The sequence below is a fragment of the Panthera leo genome, chromosome B4, assembly GCF_018350215.1.
Source record: "Panthera leo isolate Ple1 chromosome B4, P.leo_Ple1_pat1.1, whole genome shotgun sequence".
NCBI classification, from domain to species: Eukaryota; Metazoa; Chordata; class Mammalia; order Carnivora; family Felidae; genus Panthera; species Panthera leo.
In genome coordinates this window covers 141025279-141039250 of record NC_056685.1, presented here as the reverse complement: position 1 = coordinate 141039250, position 13972 = coordinate 141025279, and the positions used below count along the sequence as shown (strand labels likewise).

The 13972-nt window shown below is 62.2% G+C and overlaps 1 protein-coding gene across 4 annotated transcripts; it reads left to right on the top strand.

The window, feature by feature from the left end:
• Window positions 1-626: 626 nt before the first annotated feature.
• Window positions 627-11253, top strand: DENND6B (DENN domain containing 6B). 4 transcript variants are annotated; one of them, XM_042948218.1, is made up of 20 exons: window positions 629-979; window positions 5434-5472; window positions 5546-5588; window positions 6071-6183; window positions 6708-6788; window positions 7434-7539; window positions 7659-7738; window positions 7826-7888; window positions 8108-8163; window positions 8654-8776; window positions 8879-8974; window positions 9073-9167; window positions 9314-9379; window positions 9698-9762; window positions 9852-9941; window positions 10017-10070; window positions 10395-10504; window positions 10605-10707; window positions 10806-10883; window positions 10964-11253. In XM_042948218.1, the coding sequence occupies exons 1-20, from the start codon at window positions 818-820 to the stop codon at window positions 11084-11086; spliced, it is 1746 nt and encodes a 581-aa protein (XP_042804152.1). In that variant the 5' UTR covers window positions 629-817; the 3' UTR covers window positions 11087-11253. The 4 variants fall into 4 exon arrangements, with proteins under 4 accessions (XP_042804155.1, XP_042804152.1, XP_042804154.1 ...); XM_042948219.1 differs by having other exon boundaries at window positions 633-979; window positions 10809-10883; XM_042948221.1 differs by lacking the exon at window positions 8879-8974 and having other exon boundaries at window positions 627-979.
• Window positions 11254-13972: the final 2719 nt, after the last annotated feature.

Here is a 13972-nt window from a genome sequence, read left to right as displayed (position 1 = left end):
CGGGAGGCCAGAGAGGGAGAGGCGACCTGCCCGCTCAACCTCACTTCTCCCCCGTGGCAGAAAATGAAAAGGCACAGGTGGCTCGAATTACATGTTACAGGCGTTATCTGGTTTCGACAGACAGGCCTGAGTGAGCGTGCAAGGCAGCCCACGAGGGTTACAGAAATATTTGGGAGCGCCGGACCCTAGAGGCGATAGACACGGGCGTGGGCGCAGTCCGCACGCAGGTAACAGCTATGCTCCAGTGTCCGGACGCAAAGCCAGGACGTGACACCTCTGCAGGACCCCACACCTCGAGGCGACCCCAGGGAGGAGACCAGCAATCTCTAGAGAACGTTACAACTAGACTGGAATTCGTGTCCGACGGGTGGTAGGAAGTCAGCAACTACGCAATTTGGACGTGAACGCCGGCCGCGTAGGCCCCCGCCCCACACCCCCCTCCAGCTCCCGTAGCGCCCTTGCAGCGCCCCCGGAAACCGCGGCGCCCCCGGAAGCCCCGACCCCAGCCTGGGCCGTCTTCCCCGAGTCTCTCCCGGCTCTACAGCCCTCCCCGGAAGTTCCTCCTCCTGGCTAGGGCCGCTCTGGCCCACGCGGGCTCTTCTCTCTGGTGGACTCGGCGTCGCTCCGCCACACGACGCTCCTCCGGCCTCCGGGCGTGCGGAGGCCGCGGCAGGGCCCCTCTAGCCCGCGGCGGCCGCTCGACTGCTCTGCGGCGCTGTCCCTTCCTGCGCCCAGGCCGCCGCCTTCGAGCAGTTCCCCCGGCAACGTCTCCGAGCCGTTCCCCCGGCAACGCTCGGCGGGCGCAGTCCCGGCCGCCATGGACTCGCTGTCGGGCGCTGGGCCTCGCCGGGGTCGCGGCCGCTTGGGCGAGGCGTCCCCTGGAGCGCGGGCTGCGGCGGCGCCCTGGGCGCGCTTCTCGGCCTGGCTGGAGTGCGTGTGCGTGGTCACCTTCGACCTGGAGCTAGGCCAGGCGCTGGAGGTGAGCGGGGCGGGGGGCCGGGCGGCGGGGCGGGCCTTCCTCTGTCGCCGCCGGCCGACTAGGGCCCGGCCATCGCCCCCAGGCGGCCTGAGCGCTGCCCGCGCTAGAGGTACTGTCGGGCCCACCCCCCAGGTGGCCTCTTCCTCTTCTGAAGCCCCGCACCTGTCACCTCCTGGAAGGTGCCCCACCCCCCGCCCCCGGCAAAAGCAGAAAAAAAAAAAAAAAGGCAAATTGCCAAGACTTCCCATTGCGGTGCAGGAGAGAGGAGCCCCGCACTTGGGGAAACCAAGGATCTTTCCCATAAAAATCTGTCCCGTCTTTCCCCTTTCCACCACTAGCTCTGATACCTTCCCTCCCCATTTGTTCCAGCCAGAATCCCAGGGGCCAACAAGGATTTGAAGTGCGTTGCCTCTGTTGCCGTCACCCCCTTCTAATTGGCCTTCAAAGTCCAACCTTTGTGGCTTCTCCTGCTTGAAATCCGTCCACACCTCCTTGTTCGCTTACAGTCAGACCCGGACCCCTTGGAGTCCCGTTGCAACCACACTAGTCATCTTTCTGTTCGCCAGCGGCACCCACCTCACCCGGCCTGGGCGTCCCCACTGCCTGCACCCCCCTCCCCCCCACCTCAAACAGCTTCTCTTCCTCCACCTATAGATGAAAATGTGGTCTCCTCGGGGAGGGGAGGCCTTCCGCAGGCCTGTCACAATGGTCATTTCTCTGCTCTGAAAGCGGCGACCCACACCAGGGAGCTGAGCAGTGCAGGGGCGTCGCCAGGTTGTCAGGGAGCCTGACAGGTAGTTGCCAAGATGAGGCTCAGCAGCCATCCTTGGGGAAGCCAGTGAAGGCATGTTTTCTCAGCCTTTGCTGAATTCCGAGAGCCTGGGGGGAACCCGAGTCTTCTAAACACAAAGGATCTGCCCTTCCTGAGACCTTTTTGGATCCCAGTGCAGTGCCCAGGTATCTGTGAAGACCCCACCCCCACCAGGCAGGCATTATTACTGTGATAGCCCCATTTGACCGAGGGACCTGAGCACAGACAGGTGAGGTGAGGTGATCTGCCCAGTGTTACAGAGCCCACACTCATGCTGTTGCCCAAATTGTTCCCCATAAAATCACAAGAAAAGGCGTTCTTCCGTAAGTTTTTCTAGAACTTAACCGTTTAGAAAGCTAATTCTAAGCAACTACCATTAAAGGCTCTGTGTGCCTGGGCTTCTGAGCCTTTGGTGAGGCTACACAGCTCTGGGAGGGGATGTTGGGGACCCAGAGCCCCTCGAAATCACCAAGTCTCTGCAGGAATCGGGCTGTCGCTCTTATCAGTGCAGCCACAGTCTTTATCAGGTCTGCCTCTTGATCAGGGGTCATTTCAGCTGAATCTTCCGGCTTTTGAGGATGTCTTGGACTGTCTGAGCACCGGAAACAGCCCGGCTCTGTGCCTGGCGCTGGGATGTGGACAGAACAGCCAGAGGCTGCCTTCCAGGAACTCCTGGCCCACAGAAGCCCCATGGACAAGTGCAGCTCAGAGGAAGGCATAGGGCTTGGCCAAAGCTTGGAGGGTGAGAAGGAGGCAGCCAGGCAGGAGAGAAGGGGCTGTTTCAGGTAACCCCTCCCTCAAAAAACCAGCAAGAACAAAGGCGAGGAGTTGTCTACTCACTCATCCGATAAACCCAAGTACTAAGTGGCTGCCGCCAGCCAGGCCCTGCAGCACCGGGGCTGGACACGGGGAACGCTGACTTAAGTGAGAAGACAAGGCCCTGCCCCCCGAAGTTCACGTTCTGTGCTAGAGACACAGTAAGTGGACAGGACACCCGCAGACACACAATATGGGGAGGGGGTTCCAAGCAGATGGGTGCACTGAAGCCTGTGGGTGAGGCAGGAGTCCCACTTGAGAGGAAGGCAGGCAGGGCCTCGTCGGGGGGGATGAGAACATGCGGATCAGCCAAGGAGAGGGCCTGGCTCTGCCCTGGAGGCCCAGAGAGCCCCTCTCCGCTGTGGTGTTCACGTCCTTCCCGGACAGAGCTCCTGCACAGTCTCAGGACCTTTTCTAGTAAAAAGTCATCGAGGATCCCAAAAAGCTTTTTGTATTGACGACACCTATCAGCGTTTACCAGAAGTTAAAACTGAGAAAATTTTAAAATACTTATTAAGCTATTGTGAAAAACAAAACCAAATGAAAAACAAATACTGTATGTGTTAATATAAATATTTTCATGAAAACAGCCATATTTTGCAAAACAAAATTTAGTGAAAGGAGTGGCATCATTGACACTTCTACAAACCTTTTTATTTTTAATTTTTTTTTTTTAACGTTTATTTATTTTTGAGACAAAGAAAGACAGAGCATGAATGGGGGAGGGTCAGAGAGAGGGAGACACAATCTGAAACAGGCTCCAGGCTCTGAGCTGTCAGCAGAGCCCGACGGGGGGCTCAAACTCATGGACCGCGAGATCATGACCTGAGCCGAAGTCGGTCTCTTAACCGACTGAGCCACCCAGGCGCTCCTCTACAAACCTTTTTAATACCTGGCCAGAGAGAAGGCAGCCGGCTTCCCGCGTGGGTTCTGCTGTGCGTGCCGTGACAGTGTGCGTTACAACCTCTGGAAGCATCAGTGCATGTGCGAGGGTACAGCTTGGGCCTCAGAGTCCTGAGGCACCTGGGCATTCTCAAGGGACACTTCACCACGTCTGTCTTCCTCGGGGAAGACTGCATCCCAGGAGCAGCGGCTGTGCTGTCTCGGGCAGAGAGGACAAGGCCCTCGTGGGCCTACGGGGATGGGGTCCTCAGGCAGCACGACTCCTTGCTTCCTGCCTTTCTCTGAGGGTCTACTCCACTTCTCCCCCCGTCGAGGCGTGGCTCAGTTTGGCCTTCCCTCTGGTCTCCATTCTCAGGAGAGACTGCACCAGGCCATAAACGTGTGCTCTCACCAATTTTTCCAGTGGGGTCTGTGGACACAGATGCAGAGGCCAAGGTGGCCTGCTTAGATGCTGCAAGACTCCTGATTCAGACCCCTGGTCTCAGTGCAGAGGGTCCGTTGCCCCAGCTGCCAGGCACCTGCCTTTCCTTGGCCTTGACACACATGAGGGCTTGGCCTGAGTGGTCCTGTGGCCCTGCCCCTCCGAGCCCTCCCAAGGTTCCTCTGTGGGTCCAGTCCCATAGACAAAATGCCCTTCAATCTTATTGCCTCCTTAGCTGACATGTCCTTGAAGTTGCCACACGACCTGCCTGTTCTGTTATCCCTCAAACATACTGACATATGAAAACATATGATGTTTTCACACACGTCGTAAATACTGTATCTGGTGAGGGTATAGTCCCTGCCGGGGCCAGGAGGCCAAAGTATCTGGGACATGGTCCCTGTCCTCAGGACACTTGGTGTGCAGCAGAGGAGACAAAATGGGAGCACAGCAGCAAGCCCGAGCATAAAAGGACAAGAAGCTACATCATTCCGACAGTGCAAACCCCAGAACCTGGCGCTTTGCTCTGGGGGCTCCGGGAACACCCCAGGAGGAGTCTCAGCTTAAACCCAACTCCTCCTCAGTGTTAGAGTTTGGGGGACAGAGCAAGGGGCCCATGCACACAGGCCCTTGGCTCCTGGCCCATTGTAGACTCCCAGCACCGCCTCTTTCTGACAGCACAAGCCAGGGCAGCAGCAAGGCCCACGGTACGCCAGCTCCCCAGAAGTCCCCTTGAGGCCCACTGAGGGTGAGGGCTGTGGGGCTCCCTGCCATTTTGGCCCCCGACAACGAAACCCATTCTGGCCACGGGCCTGTGCATGGAGTTGCTGAGCCTGAGAGCCAAGCCTCAGCCCCCTGCCCCTCTGGGGCGTGGCCTGCCTCCTAGATCACTAAGGGCCTGCTTCTGACATGGCTGGGGCCCACGGTGTTCTCCTGGGGCTCTCGCTCCAGGTGGGGCACAAGCCAGAAGCTCGTGGATCCCAGAACGGCAGAGGTTGGGTTGAAAGCACTCAAGGTGCTGTTGACAGGCAGGGTGCCGCTGTCTCGGAGGACACCTGAACCAAAACCAGGAGATGAGGTTGACAAGTCCCGTCTAGGGGAGCAAGTCTGGGGACGGTACAGCCCAAGACTCTGGCTGAGTAGAGGGGTTCAGGAGGTGGAGAGCAGGAGGGGCAGGGGCCAGCAAGCAGGGCCACGTAATCACACTCCAGAAGAAAGAGGAGGCCACGGGGGGCTCTGAAAACCACCTTCTGAAGCTGTGGGGGCAGACCTTGGAGATGGTGGAGGCAGGGGGGCCACAGTCTGCATGAGGGGTCTGAGGAGGGAGTTGGGGAGCTTGCCCAGGTGTGGCGGCCAAGGCAGGGGAAGGATAGTGTGGTCTTGTGCTGAGAAGGGCCCGGAGGGAGCCCAGGGAAGAGGAGGAGGGGGCAAGGGACACACTCCTGCCAACCAGCGTGGCACTGCCTGCCCAGCCGATGTTACCCGGTGCTTGTGTCCCTGCAGCTGGTGTACCCCAGTGACTTCCGGCTCACGGACAAGGAGGTGGGTCCTGGCCTGTTGGGAACGGATGTGGCCCTGCACTGAGCCAGGCCTCACCGGGTTTCCTGTGTTTCAGAAAAGCAGCATCTGCTACCTGTCTTTTCCCGACTCCCACTCAGGTAGGCAGCCCCAGCTGGGATGTCAGCTCTGGGGCTGGCGGGAAATAGGAAGGAGGTGGGAGGTGAGGCTGTCCCAGAGCCCCACCAGCCCCACTCCCCTCTCCACACTGCCTCAGTGGTGGTCACGTTCCCGGATTCTCATGGAAAGAAGGGTCTCTGGGCAGAGGGATCGGCGGGGTCTGGTGCCCGTTACTTCACCACAGTGGCCACCAGGACCTGGGACCTGGCCTTTGCTCTTGTCCAGGCAGGCCTGTTTTTCTGTCCCAGGCAAGCTGACTGGGCCCCACACCAGGGTGTCCCAGTATCCCACCTGTGCTCGTTGACAGCACGGATGCTTTGGGGCTGTCCCTGGTGCTTCTGTGTGCTGTGTTTATTGTGAAACTCTCAGGGGCATGAATTAGGACACAGCCTTCCTGGCAAGCTGGGCTTTCGTCTCTGGTTCCACCCTGACACAGTCTGGTGGGGGCTGCCTCCCTTCCCAGGCTGCCTCGGAGACACCCAGTTCAGCTTCCGCATCCGGCAGTGTGGTGGGCAGAGGAGCCCCTGGCATGCGGAAGACAGACACTACAACAGTGGGGCTCCCGTGTCCTTGCAAGTGAGTGTGGCCGCCTCTCCCCACAGGCCAGGGTGGGGCTGGTGTGAGCAGCCCCTTTAGGGCACCTGGGCTCTGTGTGGGAGGACAGGCACTGGCCAGGCCCAGCCAGTAGGCTTTCCAAGCGCCACCAGCCCCTCTGCGCCTGCAGCACAGGCGCCCCCACCTCCTCTGGCTGTCAAGTCCCGCCAGAGTTGGCAGAGTTGTTTCATCATCCTGGCCTCTGCTGGGGTTGGGCTCACTCTTCCGGGGACTCTCCAGGGTCCCTGGAGCTTTTCGGTGCATTGTGTGTGCGGCAGGGCGTGGCCCAGTGTGTGGAGGCCAGCGTAAGCCTCTGGTGCACCCAGGCCCCGGAGCTGCGGGGACCGCCGTGTTTGCAGGGACCTTCTCTGCAGAGGTGTCGCCCACCTTCTGAGCCCAGGGCTCTCCTGGCTGGGGAGAGCTGTAGCAGCCTTGGCAGGGAGTTGGGTGGGCGGGACGGAGGGTGGGCCGTGGGCTCAGCCTGGCTGACACTGCTCCCCTTCCAGAGGGAGCCGGCACACTACTTTGGTTACGTGTACTTCAGGCAGGTGAAGGACAGCTCCGTGAAGAGGGGCTACTTCCAGAAGGTGAGCCACCTGGCTGCTCGGGGGTGGTGCTGCTGTAAGGCAGGGCTGGTGGCCATCAGGACAGATGGACCAACAGGCTGGGGGTCCTGACCTTCCAGTAGTGCCCACTCCTCCTGCAGCCCCCAGCCACTTGGCACTGGGCAGAGCTCACTGCCCTGGGCCACATAGGCCGCCCCACCTGGGGGCAAGGGGTGGGGGATGGGTGCCGCTGTACCCAGCTCTCCTGCTGGCCTTTTGGGGCATGGGCTCTGCTGCTTGCTCCTTGCTGCTGACTGGGGAGGGGCCCTTGTCACGCTTTCGAGATTAGGACAACTTCCACCCTGAACTCAGACACCATAAGCAAAAGCTGCTTGCCTCCTGGGAAGATCACCCCAGAAATCTTGGCCACGTACATTTTCCTGAGAAGGCCCAGGGTCCAGCCCCACTCTGCTGTCGCCTGAGGTTTCCCTGTCTCATCAGAGGCAGGCTTTGGGTTTTCTCCTAATAAGCCTGGGGTCCAAGTTGGGCCATTTCTGGGGACAGGTGTCTTGTGGGGTTTGTGGGATGTACTGCCCCGGGCAGACTCTGGCTGAGCCAGGCCTCAGGGGTCCCTGCAGACTCCTGAGTGGCTGGGATTCCATCTCACCGGCCCGGCGCGCCCTGCAGTCTCTGGTGCTGGTATCCCGCCTGCCCTTCGTCCGGCTGTTCCAGGCGCTGCTGGGCCTCATTGCCCCTGAGTACTTCGACAGGCTGGCACCGTGCCTGGAAGCGGGTGAGTGGCTGTCAGGTCCTGCCAGAGTGGTTTCATCATCCCGGCCGTAGCCCCCAGTGGCTTCAACAGGCACCTGCTGCTTGGGGCAGGCTCCTGACGCTGGCCACCTGTGTCCACAGTGTGCAGTGAGATTGACCAGTGGCCCGCCCCCACGCCTGGGCAGACCCTGAAGCTGCCTGTCATGGGAGTAGTCCTCCAGGTGAGAGCTGGCTGGCTGGGCTGGGAAGGCCGCAGGTTCATGGGGACACCCACCCCCAGCTGGCGTCTGTTCCTTTTGTTCCCCCAGGTTCGCATCCCGTCCAGGGTGGACAAGCCAGAATACAGTCCTCCGAAGCAGTGCAGCCATGAGGTAGGGGTGCCGCTCCTGGGCCCGGGGCCTCACACCTGCCTCAAACCTCCCACCTCCTCAGGCCTCCCCGCCCCACTTGTTAGGGGCCCTGTGGGGGTGGGGGGGGGTGCAGGGCAGGGGCCACGGCCCCCAGTGTTCTCCTGGGGTGAGGGGTGCTGCTTGCGGCTTTGGGGATGCCAGCCTTGCCCTCGGCCTCACCCTGCCCGCCCCTCATCTCAGAGTCTGCTGCCCACCCCAGTGGTCCTTGCCAGTGTCCACGAACTGGACCTGTTCAGGTGAGCCCAGCAGGCTGCTGCCTGCTACCTGAATACATGGGGAGGGGTCCCCCAAGGTAGAGCCTGTGCAGGGCGGGGGCCGCCTATCAGAAAGGAACCCTTGGCCGGTTCCATGAGGGACAATGATACAGAAGAAGAGCCCAGGGTCCCGGTGCCTCTACCTAGAGGAGGTGGGCACGGTGGGCAGGAAGGTTCCAGAGGTCAGGTGCAGGGAGGGAGCAGCTGCGTTGGGAGATACTCGCTGCCTGAGGCTACTCCTCTCCAGGCAGGTCTATGAGGGAGCCAGGCTTTGGAGACTGAGCCGCCCTGCCCAAGAGGCAGTACGGGGCCAGGCAGGCACGCCGGCGGAGTGGGGGGAGACCCTAGACACCCCTCGGCATGGCCTCATGTCCTCACTGCCTTCCCTCCGGGGCAGTGCCAGGTGTGGGCGGGTCAGGGCTGGCAGGCTCTGCCCCCGCTGGGCTTCCCTGACGGCCCCCGCCCCGCACAGGTGTTTCCAGCCAGTGCTGACCCACGTGCAGACTCTGTGGGAGCTCATGCTCCTGGGGGAGCCCCTGCTGGTCCTGGCGCCCTCACCCGCCATGGCCTCCGACCTGGTGCTGGCTCTGATCAGGTATGCCGGGCGGCACAGGGCGGGGCTGGCCGGGGCACTGGACCGGCCCCTGCCGTGTTCACTGGCCCTGCCACGCTCCCCCCCTCCCCCGCCGCCCCACAGCTGCCTGCAGCCCCTCAAGTTCTGCTGTGACTACCGCCCCTATTTCACCATCCATGACAGCGAGTTCAAGGAGTTCACCACACGCACGCAGGCCCCGTGAGTCCCCCGTCTGTGCCCTGTCCCCAGCCTGCCGTGTTCCACCTCCCTGGGCCTGCCTCTGCCTCTTCTCTCTCTCTCTTCTCTCCTCTCTCTAGACCAAACGTGGTCCTGGGAGTCACAAACCCTTTCTTTATCAAAACACTCCAGCACTGGCCCCACATCCTCCGTGTTGGGGAGCCCAAGATGTCAGGTGAAGCTGGCCTGTCCTCCGCCCAGGGGACCTGGGGAGGTGGGGTGAGGGGCTCAGAGGCCCACCCAGAGAGGGGCCTCAAGGGCCCTGAGCCCGTGAGTGGCAGAGCTTCGGCACTGAGGCCCAGCCACCGCTGTGTTTCGTAGGGGATCTTCCTAAGCAGGTCAAGCTGAAAAAGCCCTCTAGGCTGAAGACCCTGGACACCAAGCCAGGTGTGTGCCCTTGGCGGGAGTCCTCCTCTCCTCCAGAACCCAGGCATAGGCTCTGAGTTCTCGGGGAGCCTTCTCCGCTTCACAGGGCCGGAGAGGGGGATAGACGTGCAGGTGCATCCAGAGGGGGTAGGGCTGTGGGGGGTGGGAGGGGGCCCTTCGGCTGCGGGCCACCTCTGCCCTCCTGAAGGGTTGGGGCTGTGGGGGGAGGCCCGGCTCTGCCCTCCCTAGGAGGTGGGGCTGTGGGGGGGGTGCCCCCCCCCCAGCCCTTGGGAGGGGGTGGGGGCAGTGGGGATGGGGCCAGCTCTGCCCTCCTGCCAGGCCTCTACACGGCTTACTCCGCCCACCTCCACCGAGACAAGGCGCTGCTGAAGCGGCTGCTCAAGGTACAGGCTGGGGGGAGGGGGGGGCTCGGGGGGGGGGGGAGTGTGAAGCGCTGCCTTGGATTGGAGCCCACGCCTCCCCCCTCCCTTAGGGCCTGCAGAAGAAGAGGCCGTGGGACACACAGACGGCATCGCTGAGGCGGCACCTCCTGGAGCTCACCCACAGCTTCATCATCCCCCTGGTGAGGCCCAGGGCAGGAGGGGGAGGGGAGCGGAGGGCCACGGCCCTGGTTCACTCCCCTCCCCTTCCCTGCCAGGAGCACTACATGGCCAGCCTCATGCCCCTGAAGAAGAGCATCACACCTTGGAAGGTGTGGGTCCAGGTGGCATCTGGGGAGGGTCTGGGAGGAAGGTAAGGGAGGAGGTCACGGGTATGCAGGAGCCCCCAGGGCTCCAGGCTATCCCCACACGTGCCCGACATCCCTCAGAGGACAGAAGAACGGGGCCCACGCCGGAGGGGCTCGAGGCCCTCCTCTCTGAGAAGGGCCATCCTAGGATCTGTCCTGGGAAGGGTGGGGCCTGGGGGTCCTCACGCGGCTGAGGAGTATGGCAGCGAAGGGTCCTGGCCAGCCGAGGTGCGGGGCCTGTGAGGCCGTGTCCCCCACCTCCCCGCACTCACCAGGCCCCTGTCTCAGACTCCTCCCCAGATCCGCCCCTTCCGCCAGGATGACTTCCTGCGCAGCCTGGAGCACGCAGGGCCCCAGCTCACCTGCATTCTCAAGGGCGACTGGCTGGGCCTGTACAGGTGGGTGGATGGCAGGTGGCCCAAGGCCCCTGCAGTGGTCGGTGCGGACCCTGCCCTCACCCAGAGTCAGCCCACGGCTGCTGTATCTCATCCCCCACAGGCGGTTTTTCAAGTCCCCTCACTTTGATGGCTGGTACCGGCAGCGGCACAGAGAGATGGCCCATAAGCTGGAGGCCTTGCACCTTGAAGCTATCTGTGAGGCGGTAAGTGGGGGAGCTGGGGCCGGGGGAGGAAGCGGGGGTGTGCAGGCCCCCGGGCAGGGGGCGGGCCCTGGTGACGGCTGGCTCCGTCTTATTCCCAGCAGAACATTGAGACCTGGATGAAGGACAAGTCTGAAGTGGAGGTCGTGGACCTAGTCCTGAAGCTTCGGGAGAAGCTGGTGAGATGCCTCCTGGCCCTGTCCAGCCTCTGCCAGCCGGATGTGGAGTCACCTGCCCCTGACCACCACTGCCCCCGCAGGTGCAGGCACAAGGCCACCAGCTCCCCGTGAAGGAGGCGACGCTTCAGCGGGCACAGCTGTACATCGAGACAGCCATCGGCTCTTTGCCCAAGGACCTGCAGGCTGTCCTGTGCCCCCCCTAGGACAGAGCCAAAGGGCGAGGTGCAGGGATCTGGGTCTGGCCCAGCTTCCTTATCCTCAGTGAGAGGTGGTCCCAACCAAGCACGAGCTCCCTGCTGCTGCTCCCCAGCCTTGGCCTCCTGTCAGCACCACTGTTGTTCCAGCAGTAAAGGTGGCATTTGGAACCACAGCCTGGCCCCTGACTATTGGCGGATCACATGCTGGCCAGAGCCTCGCCTCCCCCTGGGTCCCACCTGCCCTCTGCAGGGCCTGAGGGCTGGGAGGCGGAGCTGGCTGGGAGCCCTCACTGCTCTGGGCACATGGCTACCCGCCCCCTGTGGTGCCCACCTGCCCAAGCCCTGCAGGCCCTGTCCTCCGGCCCCATCAGGCTGCCCAGCCCGAGACGGAAGGAGGCAGCTGTTAGGCAGACCCCTCTTCTCATGCAGCCACCCACCCATCCCGTGGGGGCGGGGGATACCTCGCTGTGGTCACTGGCTTGGGATGGGCAAAGGCCTGTTTGCAGGGGTGGAGCTCTGCCCTGTAGTTTGCTGGGAGGCTGCCAGGAGGATCTGGGGCATCGTCCTGGATATCACTCTTGGCATACCCGACTGGGCACCCTCTCTGCTCCGCCCAGTGCTGCTTCCTGGCTGACAGGCCCTCGAGCTATGTCCCCTGTGTCCATCCACCCCCACGTGCAGCATGAGGGGTCCTGGCCTCAAGCCTCACCGGGTCCTCTCGGCCGGAGCCCTGCTGCCGCAGCCTCGGAGCACCAGGCTGCTTGGCAAGGCACAGAAGGCCCAGAGGTGTGACACGGTAGAGTGCCGGGCCCCTCAATGCCTGGTGCTGGCCGGTCCCGGCGCTGCCCTGGCTTAGTGCAGGTGACGGTGCTGTCGGCCAGCGGGTGGGTGGGCGTGAGGTGTGGACCGAGCGCCGTGGGCCGGCAGGTAAGTCTCGCGACCTCCCGACTCCATCCGAGAGGTGAGGCTGTGTGGGCGCCTGGCTGGCCTTGGCCACCTCCCTGCGGGGTGAGTGGGCGTGGGCTGGGCAAGCTGTTCCCCTTCCGCGTGCCTGTAGATCGAGTACTCACTGACCGCTGCGCCCCTTCTGTGCTGGGCTTGGCAGAGTCACCAGATGACAGTGGCCGCTGGTCTCAGAAATGTCGTGTTGACTTGTGCAGCCCTGACTGGCCTAGGACAGCCTGTCACTGCCGCCATTCTGCAGGCCGCTGAGCCCAGTCTGGCGCAGGGTCCAAGAACACGGCTGTGAATTAAGCAGAACGGAATAGAGCCAGGCGGAGGCACAGATCCACTTTGGCAGGACTGGGCCGGAGCTGCGGGTCAGAGGCCCTACATTGGCCCCAAATGCCACTCCGGCCTCCCTGCCCTGGCTGTCAGCCTGGAGGGGAAGCCTCCTTATCCAGGATGTGGTGGTCAAGGGGGTCTGCAAAGACACCAACACCTTCTTTGTGACTGGCTCTCTAGTGTGCCAGCTAGGGACAGGGCCAGGCCTGGGCCTGGGCCCCCAGAGGGCCATGGCTTCAAGGTGTGTGGGTGGCTTGGGAAGTTGACCTGGGCCCCTCACTCGGCTGTGGCCCCAACTGTGAGGGGTATGCCCCAAGCATCACTCTAGCTTGTGCTTGCCATGCTGTGGGCCGGGGAAGCACAGGCTGCAGGGAGTGGGCTGGGAGGGGCCTTCTCAAAACCCCCAGGGACGTCCCGGATGGCCCAACCAGGTTCTCCCAATTCCCTGAGTCCTCCCGTGTGGTGGAGGCCCCGTGGCTGTCCCTCATAGTTCATCCCAAGGACCACTGTGGGCAGGAGCTCTGGGGAAGGACTCCCGGAAGGCTGGGCGATGCAGCCCGGGGCGGAGAGTCCAAGGCTGAAGTGTGGAGGTGTGAGGACGCATCTCTCCTGGAGCCATGAAGGGGGTCCCTCTTCCTTGTAGCCTGACCTCTGGGCACAGTACAGCCTGGGGGGGGGGGGGTCTCTGGGGTGTTTTGGTTGGTCAGCGAGGGCTCTTGAGGTTGGAAGGCTGTGTGTGGTGGCTGTGGGGACGCCAGTCAGCCACACCAGGGACAGGAAGGACGGTCATCACCCCCCAGCTTCCTGTGCTTTATTTAAAGATTCCCTTTTAGTCTGGGATAGTGGCCTTCCCACATTTTTGGTATTAAAATGTTCTTCTGTGACCATGCTTGTCTTTTAACTTCCTTTTTTGATAAAAAGTTGGCATCCTTGTCAGACCCTAGTAATTTTAGGGTCCTCTGCAGTGGGGATTGGGTAAGCCAGGGTATGAATGCAGTTCAGGGCTAAAGGAGAGAAGGTGTGGCCTGGCTGGTTGGGGGTGGAGGGCGGCTGAGATGCTGAAAGAACAGGACATTCTTCTAATGCTCTTAATGGCTTCATCTCGTTGGGGGAGTTCTTGATCACTGGGGGCAGGTCTGGGGGTGGGGGGAGCTGAAGGGGAGGAGATGCTTGAGGGTGTGTGGAGGTGCCGGAGGCAGTGAACAGGAGCAAGTGAACAGTGCGAGGAGGAGCTGGGGCGGGGAGGGGGCATGCTGGTGTAGGAGTGTGGGTTAGGGTTTGGGAAAAGTCCCCATCTCTTCCCTGGGTCCCCAACTGCTGCCCAGCACACGCCATCCAGTGGTGGGAGACTGCACGTGATCTCAAGTCCAGGCACTGAAAGTCCTGATGCTGGGCCTGGGTACAGGTCCCCAAAGACCCTCTGGAAGTAGGTGAGGAGGGAGAAGGGCCGCTGGGGGCTGATGCCGAGTCGGGAGGCTGCTCCCAGCAGGCGTGCTCTTCCCCTGAGAGACTCGGGGGGCTGAGGCTCCAGAGAACTGGTCAAGGCGCAGGCCTCCCCGCCCCCCGGGGAGAGCAGGGGTGTGGCCGGCCCGACCCCCATCTGAGGTG

Bases quoted from the DNA above. Each gene is read 5' to 3' on its own strand.
- DENND6B (XM_042948218.1), top strand. From the start codon at position 818: ATGGACTCGCTGTCGGGCGCTGGGCCTCGCCGGGGTCGCGGCCGCTTG. The intron at 7,540-7,658 runs GTGAGTGGCTGT...CTGTGTCCACAG, and splicing joins GGCACCGTGCCTGGAAGCGG to TGTGCAGTGAGATTGACCAG. The intron at 10,708-10,805 runs GTAAGTGGGGGA...TCTTATTCCCAG, and splicing joins TTGAAGCTATCTGTGAGGCG to CAGAACATTGAGACCTGGAT.